A 19,766-nucleotide genomic window follows, 5' to 3' on the forward strand; every position below is an offset into this window, starting at 1 on the left:
ACATCACAAGAAAATCCGAAACTTAGAAACAAACAATATAAACATAAACATAGAAAATACAGGCAATTTAACAGCCTACCTCTCTAGCGCCTCCTGCTCTTCTCTTCGTTTCTTCTCTTCTTCTTCTTCTCTCTTTCTCTTCTCCTCTAAAAGGTGAATGTAGAGCTGTCGTGCCCTTTGCCCTCTGAGTCTCTTCTGCAGGGTCACTGTGGCCCAGCGCATCATCTGGAAACGCCGCCGCCAATACATTGCGCGGTAGTTTTTCTGAATGACAACAATGCACTGCAACAACCGCCTGTACTGCGTCCTATATCCAGGAGAGAGCAGAAACAGAGGAGTACATGAGAGATGGCACCAACTGGAAGTGAGTGTGTGAATAAACATGTGTAAGCAGTGTTGGGGAAAGTTACTTTTAAAAGTAATGCATTACTCCCTAAATTCAGTTATTTAGTTACTTTTATTTATGTAAAGTAATGCGTTACGTTAATTTTGCGTTACATTTGCGTTACTATTTAACTATGAGCAGGGCTTGATTGTTTTTAATATAAGAAGTTCTATTTATAGCAAATGTAAAAGCCCTTTCATACCAAAAAGAGTATAAATAAATATGAATAAACCAAAGGATGAAGGAAAAGTAAATTCAGGTTCAACACTCTTCAGTAATAATAATAAATAAATAAAAAAACAGTGAAGAACAATTAATAGTTTATTTAAAGTAATTTTTGCTTATTAGTACGGTTGAACTGGATCATCAAAAGTCAGCAGCAAAGACATTAGTTAACAAAATGCGATTAGATACATTTGTGTTATTTAACATATTTAATTATTGCAGGATTGCGTCATATTCTGAGTTTGCATTTCACTGTTGTAATTCATTTTGCTCAGACAACGCCTCTGTATTTCCGATTTCTCCCAATATGGGGACAGGAGACTTGTCAGTCAATAAATGGGAAAAGAAAGTAACTGCCGTTACTTTTTTGAAAAAGTAACTCAGATACTTTCTTGTAAATTAAAAAGTAATGCGTTTCTTTACTAGTTACTTGAAAAAGTAATCTGATTACATAACTCACATTACTTGTAATGCGTTAACCCCAACACTGTGTGTAAGTGTGTTTACCGTGCTCTGTAGCCCAGTATATGAGCTTGAATAATTGAAGCCGCTTTGAGCACTTCTGTTTCTCTTTGTTTCTCTAAACGCAGCTCCAAACTTTCTCTCATAAACACCTAAAAACAACCGATATATAGGCATCATTCACACCAGAAATCCAATAAATTAAGTTTAGATGTAAAGGTATGTATCTCTCAAACTGTTTTACTTGCACAAAACCTATTCTATTCAGCATTCTGGGTAGCTGGTGCATTCAAAAAAAGTTTAAAGACATTTTTTTCAAGTTAGAATTTATACAAATTTAAAAGGGAGAAAGTGATCTCAGGACCAAGATCACCACTTATTTATTATTTTAGTCACCTTCTGCCTTCAATAGCTTATTTAAAATATATATATTCAAATAAAAATATTCAGTGTCTATAATACAACTTCATGCACATTAAATTGGAAAACAATATGCAATGCTGCTAAACCTTATTCTTATTCAACTGCATTTTATAAACTATTTAATGCCAGCTACCCACAAAGATACACATTGTTGCTCACTTTGGTTTTTCCCAGCTGCCATTCAGCACTGCTGCTGTCATAGAGCTGCAGAAGAAGGAGGCACCGCCCCTTTGGGTCATCTGACATAACCAAACCCCTCATCAACACATAGTACCTGACAAATAAAAAATAAAATGGTGATTAAAAAAGAGTCTAAACACAAGACTTTAAGTGAGTGAACACTGTGAATCTATTGATTTCAAAAGAAATAGAAAAGACTTATATAAACTTGAATAAAATCTCTGTGTATTTTCACTAAAAAAAGGAAACCAGAATGAAAAGGTTTCAGAACAAATACATTTTTTAGCAGAAATATGTGAGTTTGTTGTGTTTGGGGGACAAACCTGGCACAGAAATCCTTGAACGTTCTCCGAACCGGAAACCCAGAACGCCTGATTTTAACTGTCTCCAACATCCCAGAATATCTCAGCTGGTTGAGGACTACAGACTGCTCAAACTGATTGGGCATCTGCAAAAGAAAGACATTGTAACAATTTACATTTCTACAGTTTCTTCACCCTTCTAAAAAAAATCTAAATTAGCTGAATTTATTCTGCTTTCAAATATAGATTGGGTGAGCTTTGAGTGGGTTCATTCTTCAAACACACTTAATAGGACATCACCACCCCCTCTCCTCCTGACCTCTGACCCTGTGTGGGGGTGAGGTCGGAAATGGGGCACTATGATCCCCACTTCTAAATGTCATCTCTGTGGAAGGAGGAATGAACCAGAATGAAAGTGAGATGAGGAGATGAGTGGTGAATGAGCTCTGTGAGCCTAAGGTCAATACTAACACACACACACACACACACACACACACTCACACAATCATTCATTATAGTCAGAAGCATATTAACATACTGATACATGCAGCACAAGTCAGAGAAAGCAGACAGGATCAATGTCAGAGTGCTTCATGGGGGGAGGGACAACATGTCTCTTTAATCGTCTCCTAAAAATAAAAAAATAAAAGGGATATTTCAACCCAAAATGACAATTCTATCTTCATTTACTCAGCCATGTTGTTCCAAACCGGATTCTCTTTCTTTTGTCTTAGAAGCACAAAAGTCGTTATTCTGAAAAATGTGTCAGTGTTTTTGTGCAAACAGTGAAAGTCACGGGGGTCCAATGTTGTTTCTATCCCTAAAACTATCCCTTTAAGAAACAAACCATCAGAATAGTGCAAACAGTTTTCATAAATCTCTTCTTTAATAAGCATCTTCATTACTCAACAGGGAAACAGATATCTGACCACTCATATAATTGAAGACTATGTCACAGTCAAATGGTTATTCAAACATCTGGAAAAACTCTAAGCATCTGTCTAAACATCGCATCAATGCTGTTTTTCAACAACTGGCTGACAGTTTAGTTTAATGATATATGAAAGCTTACTGTACAGTAATGTGTCCTTTCTCATCCTGTGACCGTCAGCAGCTTTGAGCGACTGTATGTTCTCAACGAGCCAGTGATCAACTGGTCAGCTCGCACACACACACACACACACACATACACACACACACCCAACCTCTCCGCTCTCATTCACACACTGCTGGTTGCCTTGGAGATCAGACCCATGCTGGGCTAATTTGTGTTCAAAGGGGGAAGGGGACATTGGAGAGAAAATGCATTGTGGGTAGAAAAGGGGCAGAAGCCACCCCAGCTGTTTACATTCAAATAAAGTGGGGGAACAGCGGAGAGAGAGATAGACATAGACATACAACTAAAATATAATTGACAGAAAGCCAGACTTATAAAGAGATATCATACATAATTGTAAATTAGTTAATAAACAAAACATTGTATATTTATATTATAAATGATTATAATAATCCTTTTTTACTGAAGAACTATTTTAATAAGAATTGAATATGAAATACATCGCTAAAAATTTAAAACAGATAAATTGATAGATGCTATACATGATAGACATAATTTTAAAAAATTATACATTTTTAGCTTATATTTTATCTATATTTTTATTTACTATAAGTCAAGTTTATTTGAAAAGAAAAAAGGGAAACAATAATAAGTCAAAAAAATTATCACGTGTCTGTTTGATTTCTCTTAAATTATTTCAGTTTTTAACTATTATAATTATTACTCTCTTATTATTATTTTGTTTACCAGAGGTGCTTTTTATATATATAATTTAAATAATGTATACATAGTAAATATAAATTTGAGATATAGTATATACTTCTGACTTCTGCATGAGGCTGAATTTGCAAATTGATTTACTTCGGCATAGATTAGTTTATGCATGATCTGAAAGCAAAAGTAGAATGGAACAGAATTGATGCGTCCCATTAACACCACTGCACTGACCTCAAACAAGTCCACAAAGAGAATCTAACATACACAAAACACACATCTGCTGTAGAGTTAATAGGCAGCCTGCTGAATGGCCTCGAGTCCAATGCAGTCTGAATAGAAAAGTGTGCAGAGCATGTGTCTGTGTCTCTCAAAGGAGACTTAAATCTTCACATCGAGTAAATGATGTAATATCCTTCTGTCGCTACTGAAAATGGAGAGATATACAGCCACATACATGATGACCATCTGATAGTGTGCGTGTCTATTTGATATGTTGTAGATGTCTGCACTGGAACCTGTCCCATAAATTTGAGCTGACTGGCATTCTCAAAATAAACGAAACCACTCAAAACTGGATATCACCATTAATTCCACCCTGAACATAATACAAAGTTACACAAACTGACACACAATCTGCTTCTTGGGTTAAGAAGCAGACATTTAATGTTCATTCATTTGTGTGTGAGACACATACCTTACTATTGTTGGGTTTAATGCAGCGTACAAAGAATGGATTGGAGGTACTAAGGGTAGACATCAGGGAGTGCAATGAATTCTGGGTAGACAGAAATAAATAATCTGTTACAAAATGTTAATGGAATTTTCTTTAGTTAAACAGACTTGTTAAACATTTCTGCAGAAATAAGAGGAAAATATATCCAGTCAAATATCTTGTTAGCATTTAAATTTAGTTACTGTTTACCTACTCTAAAGCATTATGGGAGTTGTAGTTTCTTACCTTAAATTGGGAGCTAACAGTAGGTCTGCGATACTTTGAGCCGCACTTGACTGTGTCCTGTCCAGTCCAGGTGTTCACTCGCTCAAAAAGATCATACACAAAATCCAGCCTGAGCATGGAACAGGAGCATGTGAACAAATGACCTCACAGAGAACAATCACACAACTACATACATACAGTACATACACACACACACACACACACACACACCTGCTCTCTTGGAGTAAGTTGAGAATATCATCTCTGAAAGTGTCTCTGTTCTTCTCCAGGATTCCTCTGACATCATACACAACCTGGAGACAAAAAGCAGGATATTAATCTGAGACATGACACCTGTAAAGCGGATGTTGACCACAGGTAACATTCTCTATTATATACACCATAACACATGATATATCCAGCGCACTACAGGTGAAGAGACTACAATTTATCTTTATTTTTCCAAATGAAACTTTGCCGTACAAATAATTTTTTTTATAATATAAATGTTTTGAAATATCCAAATTATGCACTTATCTTATTAAAAATGCTAAAGTTATCATTTCATAACTACATTTATTGTATGTATTAATGTATATTAATATGATCAACAACTTAGTGGCTGTAATTAAAAAAGTCTATTTAAATTAAAAGTCTATTTAATCATATATTTAATAAAACACTGCTTAAGTTAATAAATAATAATGCCTCTTGACTCTTAAGAAATACAAAAAAACTATGCACATTAAAATTACAAGCTATATTACTTTATAAGCAGCATCTGTACCTGTACCTGCATATTATGAAATATGATCTAATATGAAACACTATTATGAAACTTGATATCTGAGTATAATGTCACTGGTTGTTGAAAGATGCTTACAAATGCTAATTTACTCATATATAAATCATAAAAAAGTAAAAAAAAAATAAAAAAATAAAAAAGAGGGTGTTGTACCTCTCCTGCATAATGCTTGATTCCAAACTGGTGAACTGCAACACGAGGCTTAACATAGAACTGATTCCTCTAATAAGATGGAGAGAGATATAGATTAGTGATTACACAGCAGTTCCAATATTCAGGGTGATTTTATGCCTGATATTCAAATCTGTGTTGGGTTAAAAGTTTGCTTTGGCTCTTTGGTTACATTCTTGCTTACAGCTCTTATTCATGTAAACCTGCTGCCCTTCAGAAAAATGATGATGTCTGTGTATGACCTACAGCATGCTGGCTATGGAGTTTCTCCAACAACGTGCCGTCAGTGCCTTTAGGAAAATGGCTCTCCTCGTTCATGAGAGCGAGCAAACCCAACTTCTGCAGAGAAATCACACGCACAGACAGACTCAGATACATACAGTAGCGTCAGAATGTAGACAGTGTTTAATTCTAAATGGGTCTGTGTTCGTGTTTTTACCTTCTCTATGAGATCAAGGCACTCTCCGTTGTCCATCCAGTTGACATCATCCCAGACCAGCCCTTCTCTATGAACACAAACAAACACGAAGAAATAAATGGCAGAGAATTAGATGTTTGCCGTGTGCCTTGGTTGCCTTCGAAGTGAGTTTTGCTGTCGGTGAAGTGTTCAAATTTGTAATGACCTTACTTACTTGTTGTACTCAAGTTGTTCTAGAGAGAAAATGTGCTTGTTGAAATACTCCTGAAGCTTCTCGTTTGCATAGTTAATGTTAAACTGCTCAAACCGGTTCACCTGAGAAGAGGAAGAAAAACATCAAGCAGAAAGAATAGAATAACACTCGTCATGACCAGCAGGTTCAAAACTCATCATAATGGCTCTCACCTCAAAGTTCTCAAATCCGAAGATGTCCAGGATGCCGATGGATCGGAAGTCTTCACTGCCGTTGATACGGTTGTTCAATTTACGAATGATCCAAGTAAAGCACTGAGAGTACAGAGCCATCGCCATAGAGTCCCGCGAGTCCACTGCCTGATACACACACAGGCATATTTGTGTTATTATTCTGACTACAAAGAATAAAGCTTTACTTTACTTAAATATACTTAATTAAGGTTTACATTTGATTAATCTGGGGGAAAATATATATATATATATATATATATATATATATATATATATATATATTAGGGGTGTAACGGTTCACAAAATTCACGGTTCGGTTCGATACGATACACTGATGTCACGGTTCGGTTCGGTTCGGTTCGATACGTTTTAGATACAGCAAAATGTAAAAACATCTCAACTTTTCAGAATGCCGCAAGCGCACCGCGGGTCATGTGACAAGAACTAACCAATCAGCTTCATCCTTTCCCGTAACAACGTTGAGAGCTCAGCCAAGATGAAGGATCAGCTGATCATAGTTGTATATGGATTGCAATTTTGAAATAAATTTAGTAGCAGAGCTACTGCAAGCGATTTTTAGAGCTGCAAATCCATTTATCCTTCGCTGAAATTTCCACGTCTCATGGAGAGAGCACGTCATTGTTGCTTAGCAAAGACAGACGCCTCATGAGCGCTTCTGCCCGAGCGCTTTGGAAAGGAGGAGAAAGACGCGCTTAGCGTTTTCCATGCGTTTTTAGGCACGATATGTGAACGGCCCCTAAGGCGCTCGCTCACTCAGCACGCGCTGAAGGCTCGTTGCAAAATGTCTAATGCATTTAACAGACCAGAAATATAAGATCCTAAAATAACCAACAGGTCTGGTGTTTGGGTTGGATTCCCTGTAAGCTAGTGTCTAAATGCTGCAGGGATAGTTTGCTGCGTGCATGTTTCTCCTTTTTTTCGTCTTTTCCCAGATAGTACTGACGCATATATCCCAGATATTCCCGCTAGTGTTTTTTTTTTTTTTTTTTTGTAATCCCGCTGGTGTACCCTGTCATGTTGCAGATGCGACATACCGTTGTTTTTTTATCCACCACTCTCTTGCCATCACCATTATAGCTTAAAGGGAATCCAAAGTGCACCCAAACACCCGACCTGTTGGTTATTGGAGGATCTTCTCATTTCTAGTCTGTTAAACGCATTGGCTATTTTGCAACGAGCCTTCAGCGCGTACTGAGTGAGCGAGCGCCTGCTGAGTAGCCTAACATAAACATATAAGATGGTGTTTTTTTCTTCTTCGGGAGTGTCAGGGGCGTTGCCTGTTACGTTGTTTGGGTTATTGGGCTACCTTGTTGAACGCATATCATTATATTTCTCTCTCTCTCTTTTTTTTTTTTTTCAAATATAATTAATTACTCCAACGAACCGTTCGGTATACATAATGCGTACCGCGTACCGAACCGAAAGCGTCGTACCGAACGGTTCAATACGAATACGCGTATCGTTACACCCCTAATATATATATATATATATATATATATATATATATATATATATATATATATAAAGGTTTCAGTCTTCCACTTCCACTTCAGTCAATTTCAGTCTTACACTTACTTGTTTTGTGTGTGTGTGTGTGTGTGTGTGTCAAAAGCTCTGTAGTTATGTTTAATTATAAATGTTATATATTTATTCAAATATGAATTAAATAAAGCAAACACATCTTGTGATGGGATGTTTGTGAGACCTTATACAGATGTTGTCCTCTCTATGCATACAGTGATAAAAAGGTGGAGTGAGAAAGGTGAAATGTTTATTAACAGAATGCAGTTACAGGTGAAGTCCTCTAGAGGGAGAGAGAGTTTCTAGACATGTTTTTGTTGAGTACAGAATAATTCTGATGATATCTGTGCTGTTTCCAAAAATTTTCCAAAATTATGGAATGTTTCCGGAAATTTACCAAACGTTTTCCACCGATTTGTAACCCTGATTTTCAAGTGTGACTTGACTGTTGGTATCATGTATTATCTTGCTGATTTTCTCAATCTCATACTATTTATTTACTCATTCTCTCAGTGATTTTCTTACACTTAGCAGTAATATGCTGGTACTGAATTGAAAAGTGTTTGTAAATATTGTGTTAAGAAGTTAAGTTGTGGTGTTTGATAGGAAACAAACATGTTACACCCGTTACCTGCTCTACAGTGAGAGGTGTACTGATCTCTTCTCCTCTGAGGATCATGGATCTGTGGGTCAAAACTTCAGCCAACTGGGCACAATCCAACCCCAAAAGATCTGCAGCTTTACTGAGAGCTAAACATACACATATTTTGCATTTACATATTAATATAAATGTAATGCAGTTCATACCAGCAATCTATACTAATCAATCATAAGTTCAACAATCAGGTCAAAGACAAACAGAGCGGAGAGTGGAGGAGCGCTTACCTGATTTAGAGCAGACCTGTGCTCCACCTGCTGTTAAAAACTCAATGTTTCCCACATGCAGGATTCCTGACAGGAGCCTCAACACCTCCTTGATGTTCTCTTCTCCAAACTGCATTGTCCTCAGAGCATTCTAACACACAAAACACAGTCAACCAGCATTAAAACACAAGACAACAGTATTAATACATTTATACACTTGTTCAAAAGTTTGAGGTCAATACAATTTTATTAAAGAAATTTATACTTTTAGTAAAGACTTTCAGGGAGCTACAAAAATGTATATTTCAAAGAAATACTGTTTCTTTGAACTTTGATTCATTAAATAATCCTTAAAAAATAGAGAAAGTAGAAAGTATCCTGAGAAAATAGTAAAAATGTAAATGGTACTTAATAGTAACCATACAGTGATGTTGTGACTGTCTTACCAGCACTTCCTGAAAAGTTTCTGTGTCATTAATGGCTTTGTCCTTCACACATCCAGACAGACCCAGATAGTGAAAGCTCTCCGGAGGGCAAAGGGAGAATGACTCTGTGAGAAAATGAGTGAGAGCGACAAACACAGATCTTAAACAAACTGATACTGTGTAACAAACAGCACTGATTCCCTGTGATACTATAACCTCCTGACCTCTGTCTCATCTGACCGTGACAGAACCAAAGGTGCACAGTTTTGCACACAAAAAGAATAGCAAAGTCATCGATCACAATTTGGACTTGAAAAGCTAATTTATGTATTAGTGTTTAACCAAGGTTGCTGTATTAATCTATAGTAACTAAAACCATAAAAAAATAATTACTTGAAATTAAATATTGTTAACTGAAATAACATAAAATATAATCGTAACCTTTTTCTATTTCAGCTAACTGCAAAATCCAAATACTATAGCACTGCCTCAATGATACTAAAATAAAACTGGTGTCAACAAAACATAAATTAATTTGTTCAGATATATACCCCTCTGTTCTGCGCTGGTTCCGGCCAGCAGAGCGTAGAATATGTGATAATTTCTTTCCCCAGGATTTTGACGCACAACGCGATTCTGAGAGAAACACAGACAATAAGAGTCAAACAAAGACATGATCAGTGACCCACATAAATGACACAGATGCCCGGACACAATCATACATGCAAAAGTTTCATGAATATAAGAAACTCACCTTTTCTAAAAGGTCTGGTTGATGAAAAAATGAAGTCAAGGCAAATGCAAGAAAGAGACACTATCACAGCACAGGTAATGAAATAAAGCTAAAGACGTGAACTAACAGTTGACACATCCAAACAACACATCCAACAATCCAAACAGAGGATACAGTCTGTGATTCTTCCTCCCTGGATGTTTCCATGCTGGCTGAAATGAAGCTGGATGAATTTCCCAAAGCGACTGGAGTTGTTATTATGAACTGTTTTAGCATTTCCAAAGGCCTCCATTATTGGACTACAGAGACAGAGAGACAGATGCATTCATGCATATGAGTGAGCACACTGTTAATATGGAGTGTTTTGAGTTATTTAATATATGTACAAACCTGCTCTCCAGAATTGCCTCCTCTACATGAGATGATGCTCTCTTTGCAGTTGAGAGCGCCACACTTTGCTGACTCATTGCAGACAGAAAGCGCAGAATCATCTTCGTGCTCTCAGTTTTACCTGCTCCACTCTCCCCACTGACACACACAAAGAAAATATCAGTGCTGGTTGATGAATATTAGCTGAAAGTTGTAATGAGCTGATGTGGCCAGCAGAGGGCTGTTACATTCTGGCTTTTATTCAAGGAGCCTTTCGAGATAATTTCAAGCTTTACTGGCCCAATAATGAACTAACACATTGTTCAAGCAATAAATATTCCATATACAAATACATGAACATCACTGTTCAAGAAGTTTACTGTTCTTTTTTTTCTAAGAAATTAATAGGGCATATTAAATTGACCCAAACGTGAGAGTAAGGACTTAAATTGTTACAAAAAATGTATCAGAGTATCCAAAAAAAAAAAAAGCATCACGATTTCCACAAAAATATTAAGCAGCACAACTGTTTTTAACATTGACAACATTAAGAAATATTTATTGAGAAGCAAATCATCATATTAGAATGATTTCTGAAGGATCATGTAAAGACTGGAGTAATGGCTGCTGATAATTCAACTTTGCCATCAGAGGAATAAATTGCATTTTAAAATATATTACAACAGAAAAATGTTATCTTAAATTGTTTTATTATTCAATTAAATAAATGCAGCCTTGTTGAGCACAACAGACTTGTTTTATAAATTGCTGTGGGACAGACCAAAATAAATAAATCATTTAAGGGGAATAGAGACATTTAAAGTGTGTAAAATTTGATATTTTTCATTCTAGGTTAATTATAAATTATTAAATATTATAGTTTATCTCATAGTTTTAACAACAGAGAAAGAGATTTGTGCCTTATGGAAATGTCACAGGACATGTACCATATTATAGAAAAGTAAAGATATCACTGAAAAATTGTTGTTCCTAAATATACCATTATTTTTTGCCTGTGCAAAGTTACTTTCAGTGTTGTGTTTGTGTCCTACTGCTTGCCCTTTTCATAAGGCAAGGCTTGTTTGTGCTTGCTGTGGTTTCATCCTGCAGGTCTGGGAGTTAGGAAGTATTAGATTTCCATTGAAATTCTGTTGAAGTTTGTAAAAATCGCAAAAGAAAGCATTCTCACATTGTGTGTACTGTAGATACAGCTGTAGTTAAGAAGTACACTTCGGTTTCTAGCTCGATTTTGTGCAGTAATAGAAAAGCCTGTCTCATTTTGGTAGTCCTATCAATGTCGCATGTTTGCTGAGTCTGTACATGCTCAGGGCTTTTCTTAGTCTAGGCTTGGCCACAGCGGTCAGGTATTCTGCCAATTTGTATTGGCTCTCTCTCACTAAAGCCAATGAGAAATCTGCAGTGCAAAGAACAAAAACAGCAGTCTGCCACCTTTAACCTATGCATGCTTGTGTAATGAGTGCTGCCGGGCAGCCATGAGTTTGACCTCACACCTTAGCAAGAGGTCAGACTTGAGAGTTAAAGTCACGGCAGAAAACTATATAGTCAGACTGTCTGATAATTAAAAGAAAATTAGAGAGTCGAAAATGAAAAAAAAAACAGAGCAGTTGAAATGAAGCCTGCAGGAACCACTGGTTAGTTAAATGCATAACGGTGAGCAATGCAATACAGAAACATACCTGATGAGCACACACTGGTTGTTGGAGCGCTTCCACAGTGATCTGTAGCACTCGTTAGCAATGGCATAGATGTGAGGAGGGATTTCGCCCAGGTGATGTCGACTGTATTGTTCTATGGCTGTGGCATCATACAGATCTGACAGACTCTGATAAGGGTTTACTGCTGCTAAAATAGAGCCGATATATGTCTGCAAACAGATAGGAAAAGAATAGTAAAAATAAAAACTTAATAACCATGAGCATGCGCACATGTCCGTGTGTGCTTTGGTATCTCCTGACCAACTTTTCTAACCACTGATGCAAATAGATTGGATTGGTTGTTGAGATCTGGATCTGTTGATTTGAATGTCAAATAAGTGCAAATTGACATTTAACGGTCAAATGTTCAGGGTTTAGGACACACTCCTGTAATTCTCTTACCATATCGTATGCATGATCATGAATACATGTATGGCTGAAGATGAAATTTGAATTTACATGATATAAAACAAGATGTAAAAAACATATATTTTCAGTTCATTCTAAGGATACTTAAAATAAATAATTCATTTAAAAAAATGTCATTTCAAACGTGCATGACTTTCTTCTCGGGAACATAAAAGAAAATATTTTCAAAAATCTCTGTCTTTTTGTCCATACAATAAAAATCAATGGGATCCAATGTTGTTTTGGACTCTACTGATGTTCATTATAAACAAAAACATTCAAATTATCTTCTTCTGTGTTTTACAGAAGAAAGAAACATTAAAGATTGATTAAATCTTTCATCACTTGCGGTTTCATCACTTGCTGATGTCTCAATTGAATATAGTGTGTGTCAAAATCAAATTTCTCCTAAAGAATCAATAAAGGATAATAGTTTAAATGAATTTTTGCATGTCTTGTTTATGAGATTTGTTCAGTCAAATCATCGAGATGAATTTACACAGTAGGTTTTATAGCAATATTAATGTCAGACTGTAATTCAGCGAGAAACAGCTGGAAACAGAGACACAGTGAGTAAGAAGTTTTAAAGCAGACATTAAGCTGTCAGTTTGTGGTCCTCGGAAGGGGAAAGCCTTCTTATTGAGTCACAGGTGTTATCAGTTTGCTCAGAATGGGCTGGCGGGATTCCCTTCTTTTTTTAGAACAGGAAAAATGAAGTCATTCTTTGAGAAAAAAAAAAAACCTTCCCATTTTAAAACCAAGGTGCACTGCTGTCTCAGAATCTAGGTGACAGCATCTATGCCTGGAATGGAATACTATTATACTGCTAACTACAAATACTGCACTTTATATACCATCTATTGTTTAAAAAGCAGTATGTAAAACTGTATAAGAACAATATTTATTTCCAGTGTTTTTTTTAGGGAAATGTGGTTATGTTGCACGATATTGCAGTGTTTAATTATAATACAATATATAATTTATTTGTGGACATCATGGTTTTTTAAAACTTTTTACACTTTGTCACTCACATTGAGATGACAGTAATTAGCAAATTACAACAAATCTAACAAATTAATCCACTTCCAATAGAAAAAATAAATGGAGTGCCAGTCAGCAATTAGTTTTTCTATACTAGAAGCCATTTAGCTTGGATCTACATCATAATACGGAATAAAAGATTATCAAGATTTCGGTTTCAATCTGAGTTTAATCTAACTATATATATGAGTCAAATTGATTGAGAAAATCACAGTAGGCATATTTTCTACTAAATACTACTTTGCCAAAAATAGCATGTATTGTGCTCAAATACTCCTGAAAAATAATGACTGTAACCCTTCCTGAAATCTATAATATACATTCTCATATGGAACGGAGGCTTGGACGTCATCTGTATCGCTCTGTTGTTGTTGGGCTCAATCCAATGGTGCTACTAAGACCTTCACAGTAAAGAACTCATAAAGCAGACTACAGTCACAGTACAGTAAGTTAAAATATGCAGAAAGCACATTTTATATGACGTTCCACATGCACAGACAGATTCAGTCATGAGATTGCAGTCTAGAGAGACAACCGAGAGTGACGGCTATGCATAGTGATCCATAATGAACTCAGACACATTACACACACACATCCTCTCAATGTTAAACTCAGTTGAAACATGATCCGGCCCAACTGAAGCAGAACTATTTCCTGCTACACGCTCACACTACAGCAAAAAAAGAGGGGCTGAAAAAGAAATAGAGAGGGAGCAATACTATGAAAAAGAGGTAAACCTCACATGCAAAAGACATTTTCTGGATCACCAGCCCCCTTGTGTGTGTGTGTGTGTGTGTTTTGATGTGGGAAGCTGGCCTAGTATTTTCTGTCCAAATGTAAGGCAAAAAAGTCCACAGCTGTTTATAATCAGAGAGGGAGCAAGAGAGAGAGAAATGTCTTTGTGTTTTAAATGCTGTGGAATCGGATCTCAGCTAGACACACACATTCCACAAGACGAGACACACACACACACACACACACTCAACCATATACTTTTAATTTCATCATGACTTATGTGTTTTTAATGGCATGGCGAATGTTACTGTTTATTTGTACTTAGTCTAATCACCTCTTGGAAATAGAAAAATAAACTTCTCTGTGATTTTGTGCATTAATTTTTTATATAACATTAAAGTTGCCTGAGAAATAGGCTGACATTTGACAGACCACCAAAAACTAACCACATACAAATAACACCCTAATTCGTCCTGATTTCTCCAATATGTCACCAATTAGCCAATCAGTTAGCAGACCTGGGACGGCTGCTCTAATTAGCCAATCAATTTATTAGATTTACAAACATGGATGGGTGGGGATTTTTTGTAATGCGATTTTATATGAGAACATTTTAATGATAAAGTGTGTCATTTGCGCCCCACTAGTTGCACTAAATGTAACTCTAAAATAAAGATTTAATTCAAAACATTTAACAATGGATATAAAAAATTAGCTAATAGTAGAACACAAGACGATGAAGAAAAATGTGTTTTCAATCTGTCACAATGTTGGTGAATGCATTGGTTTATTGTGCACAAATTTAAACGTGACACTTTTTGTGTCAACAGTTTATGATTTTTAAACTGTTCTGTATAATGATCCTAATAAATTATGAATTCAGATTTTATATAAAGAACGTGCACGTCTGTTTTTTAAGCTAGTCCTAACCGTAATACACACCTTTTTGGTATTACAGATTCACATTAAAACATAATTTAGTCCTTCTGGCCTTTTTTCTCAACCCCCTAATAAGGTGTGGGAAAGGTCTTCAGTCATGTTGAAACCAGAGGTGTGTATTTTCTATAAGTGAGTAACTCTGACGTTACTGTGATAACCATCACATACCTGCAGACCAAAAACACTCGCATAGTTGACTGGTTATCTCACACTCAAACTGATCTAATCCAGCCTCACAAAGATAGAGAGAGAGTGGTGTGAATCACCACCTGGAATGACTGCTATTTCATTATTTTAGAATTCTCATTGACAGGTTATTATATATTACTATACTATATAAGAGCATGGACATGTAAGGGTTGTTATTATTATTATTATTATTATTAGGTTGTGTGAAAAAAAAATGACTTTTTATCATAGTGTTTGACCAATTAAAATATCTTTACAAATCAATGACAGGATATATTAACATATTAACATATAGTACATCATAATATCAGACTGTAAAACCAGTGTATTGGAAATGTTTAAAATATCAAGGAACAATTCAGCACTAAATGAAAATTCTCATCATTTACTCATCCTAATTTTATTTTAAACCCAAATGTTTTTTTTCTTCTTTTTGTGAAACATAAAAGATGCTTTTTGAAAAGTCATGGCATTGCCACCATTTTGAATATAATGAAAGAAAATGAGGGATTGGGCTGTCAAGTGCTAGAGTGGCAAATATGAACCATACAAGTATTATAAAAACAGTCTTGTATGCTATATAGACTTCATACGATAGTCATACGATAACACTGTGTGGGGAACAGACTGAAATTCAAGTCATTTTTCACTGAAAGTCCTGACATCTGCCCTATCTCTTCTTGGCACATTCATGAGACAACCAGTCATGTTCGATTTGTGAACAAATCATTCTTTTGTATCAGATATTTACAATGAATCATTGATCTAGTTCTGCAATAATTAATTGTATTTTTATGGAGCATTTGTGTCCTTTTGAAGTATGATAGACCCAGACCTTATCCACTTCCGTTATATTGAAAAGAGTGACCAGGATATTTATGTTATTCATCTTTGTGCTCCACAGAAGAAATGAAGTCATACAGGTTTGAAATGACAAGAGGTTGAGTAAATGTTGACAAAACATTTTTTTTGAGTGAACTATCCCTTATACAATACACTACTGAGTAGTGTAGACAGATGTTAACCTGACAGATGTTAAGTCCCCCTGAGTCCATACACAAACAATCATTATGTATTAATTGGACTTGAATTCAGAGTGGTGATTTTGTTTAGAGAGTAGCAGTAGCATGTTAACTCTGTTCCTTAGAGTGAGTCTGGAAATCTGGAACTGGACTAAAAGCTTTTGGCACAGACCACATCCCGACAGTGCATACACACACACACACACACACACACACACACACACACCTAACACAGCTGAACCATCCCCAAAGAAGAACACAGTACACTGTTGTAAGGAAAGGCTCAAAGAGGCAGTATAAAGATAGAAAGAGTGAAAGGGAGAAAGACATGTAATTAAACAAATATATTTTACTTTGACACATTAACAACCAGAAAGCCGTCTAGCCACCTGCACAACAACCTTGTATCCTTGACAAATGCATCTTTTACCACAACTGAAACATTCACACACACACACACACACACACACACACACACACACACAAAAATGCACACTCAATAAACAACAGACTATAATATAAGGAGTATGTGTGTTTGGATATCTGTGTTTGTGTGCTCACATATATGCTCTTCTGTGTGTAGCGGAGCTGTAGGTTGTGTAGAATGGCCCCATCGTGCAGGTCCAGTAGGGTTGCCATGTCTTCGACCCCATTGATACTGCTGCTGTGCATGGGGTAAACCCTCTGCCTGCTCACGGCATTCTGTTTGTAGGTGTACACCTGAACAAAACACACATTTGCAACACATATTAACAGTACATTTGTCTTTTGTTCACAGTATTTATGTTTTCATAAGAGAAACAAAAAAAGAGAGCAATATACAAAGAAAGTAAAACAAAAATGTAAAACATCCATCGATTGCGTAACTGCCACAGACCAATAGAAACTTAAAGGTGTTTAGGAGCCAAACGAACTCCCCCAGAAAGTTTGCTTGGGGGAGTTGCTTTGAAATGTCAAAATGAACTTTGTTTTGGCCTGATTGTTCGAAATGAAGTCATATCAGTTCGCTCTTCGATTTCGTTTGAAGTATATCAAGGCCTTTAAGATATGTTTTTTAATCTACATGATATATTAAGGGTTTTTCAATTGTTTTAGAATAAAATTATAATACTATTCATATTTTAACATGAAACTAAAAGTTTTCAATTAGAGTGTTTTCAGCTTGTTTATTTTCATATAAAAATACGGCATGCAGTTGCATCAAACAATGGTATCAACATCATTCAATGTAAACTGTTATAATCATAATTAATAATCACAATTTGGAGGGAATAATCGATAATTATACTGCATTCATCCACGATGGCACAACAACTGAATTCTATATTAATGCACATTGATGGAAAGTTATTTGGCAATATTTACAATGACTTTCAAAACTTCCCAGCCAACCAATTTAATAGATAGCTGTACAAGTTTCAACACTCTCATATCATAGTCACATTCTCGAGGAACGAACAGTCGCTGAAGTAATCACGAACAATAGTCTTTAATAATCCATTGAAAACGGAGAACAAGGAGCCCATTCAACAAGGAGACCGACAAATACAAACAGAATGGACTTGGGTTTTTAAACTCAGGATAACGGGGAACTAAGGAGGCACACCTGGAATCAAATTAACCATCAAACTAATCAGACTGGGGAGAAACTGGGACATGGAGCACAACAAAACAGTCCAGGGGCGTGACAAAAATCTTCTATCTTCTTTTCTCCCTTAAACTAGCCTAAAATGGTTTGTTGGTCTCAGCTGGTCACCTAGTCTGCGCAAGAAGGTCTGTTTGCTGGTTTTAGACTCCTTTCAACAGGTCAGACCTAGAAGACCAACTTGCTGATGAGCTAAACTAGCTGAGCACCAGTTTGATCAAGCTGGGCACTTATTTAAATCAATTAAGACCAGCAAACCATCTCAGACTGGTTTAAGCAGTTATTTCAGCAGTATATTCAATATTTAATGTGCATTTATTTTATTTTAGGGGAAGTCGTGGCCTAATGGTTAGAGGGTTGGACTCAAATTCTGAGTATGGGTCACCATACTTGGCTGAATGTCACATCACTTAGTCACTTATTAATTAATTTTTTTCCTGGTAAGTCCAGCTAACTGATTATTATAACAAAGTTATTGTTAATAATAAATGTGTAAATATTTGTTTAGCATGTGGTTATTAATGCTGTTTTTATTAAAACAATACAACTAAAACCAATGCTTAAAACACTGAAATGCACAGATGAAACAGAAGGTGTTTATTGCTTTATTAAGCTATGTAGATTCTGATCTCAACTTGGAGGTAACAGATGGGCCACTGATGGTACTGTAAACCAGAAACAAAAGCCAGAAACACAAGCAAGTTGTGTGTGTTTTAATATACATGTGGGAAGATGAGAAACAGACTAAAAAACACATTAAAACACAAACACAGACAGTGCTCAGCTAAGAAACAGGCTTAACTGTTTCTGGTCATCTCTGTGTACCTGATGGGCTCCATGACGACAAGCAGCCTGCTGGTCTTTTCTAAACAGGCGTGTACACAGAGAAGTGTGTGTTTGTGTAAAATGAGAGCATGACACCTGTTCAGCAGTGTGTTTTTTATCTAAGGTGCACAGAGCAGATGTTAAGCCATTGTTCCTGTGTAATGCATACACCCCCACCCCCACTTACCTGTCCATAGTCGGTGTTAAAGACCACCACTCCACCAGAACATGAGTCCACGGTACTGGGGACATAACCATCCTCCACCCAGAGCCATACACGACAACCCTATCAAACACACAAATGTTGTTTAGCAAAATGCTTGAAAAATAGCAGAAACACAACAACTGTTTGAAAAACCATGCATTAGATGGAATTGTGGATCTTGAAATGAAATGAGAAATTATGAAAGGATCTTTTTAACAGCATTCTGTGATACAGAAAAATCCCTAACAAATAGCAGAAACAATCAAATAGACAACTTTTGAGTTAAAATATGCTGTATTTTTAATCATAGATCTTAACATCTTGGTATTTGTAGTTTTAGATCTCTGGTTTTAGTTTCACATGGGTCTCCAAAAGACCTCCAAATAAACCTTTGAGCAATATCTTTTTTTGGAAGGCTCTCCTCATTAAGACCAATAATTACCAATAACTGTACCTTATTATAGCAAATTCCTCCCTCTCTCTCATATGCCACACACACTCACACTAAAAGTGTACATGCTGATGGAAGAAACACATGGTGATCTGAACAGGCCTGACTGGCTGTGAGGCCCCAATGAAGCAGACACATCTGAACTTTAAC

At 36.2% G+C, this 19,766-nt stretch overlaps 1 protein-coding gene across 1 annotated transcript in view; it reads right to left on the reverse strand.

Annotated features, from left to right (window-relative positions):
• Positions 1-19,766, reverse strand: part of LOC113120749 (unconventional myosin-X-like) — a 45,391-nt gene that overhangs the window by 15,244 nt on the left and 10,381 nt on the right. The window contains exons 2-23 of the mRNA XM_026290774.1: positions 19,148-19,246; positions 17,052-17,210; positions 12,139-12,326; positions 10,463-10,600; positions 10,247-10,371; positions 10,094-10,107; positions 9,891-9,975; positions 9,361-9,464; positions 8,936-9,065; positions 8,682-8,800; positions 6,488-6,634; positions 6,297-6,397; positions 6,104-6,170; positions 5,911-6,003; positions 5,647-5,715; positions 4,920-5,002; positions 4,710-4,818; positions 4,446-4,526; positions 1,999-2,123; positions 1,655-1,769; positions 1,118-1,224; positions 80-307 (exon numbers count right to left, since the gene is read on the reverse strand). Of these exons, the coding sequence (XP_026146559.1) occupies positions 80-307; positions 1,118-1,224; positions 1,655-1,769; positions 1,999-2,123; positions 4,446-4,526; positions 4,710-4,818; positions 4,920-5,002; positions 5,647-5,715; positions 5,911-6,003; positions 6,104-6,170; positions 6,297-6,397; positions 6,488-6,634; positions 8,682-8,800; positions 8,936-9,065; positions 9,361-9,464; positions 9,891-9,975; positions 10,094-10,107; positions 10,247-10,371; positions 10,463-10,600; positions 12,139-12,326; positions 17,052-17,210; positions 19,148-19,246 (2,486 nt within the window). The remainder of the gene's footprint in view (positions 1-79; positions 308-1,117; positions 1,225-1,654; positions 1,770-1,998; positions 2,124-4,445; positions 4,527-4,709; positions 4,819-4,919; positions 5,003-5,646; positions 5,716-5,910; positions 6,004-6,103; positions 6,171-6,296; positions 6,398-6,487; positions 6,635-8,681; positions 8,801-8,935; positions 9,066-9,360; positions 9,465-9,890; positions 9,976-10,093; positions 10,108-10,246; positions 10,372-10,462; positions 10,601-12,138; positions 12,327-17,051; positions 17,211-19,147; positions 19,247-19,766) is intronic.

The sequence above is a fragment of the Carassius auratus genome, chromosome 2 (assembly GCF_003368295.1).
Source record: "Carassius auratus strain Wakin chromosome 2, ASM336829v1, whole genome shotgun sequence".
Classification (NCBI taxonomy): domain Eukaryota; kingdom Metazoa; phylum Chordata; class Actinopteri; order Cypriniformes; family Cyprinidae; genus Carassius; species Carassius auratus.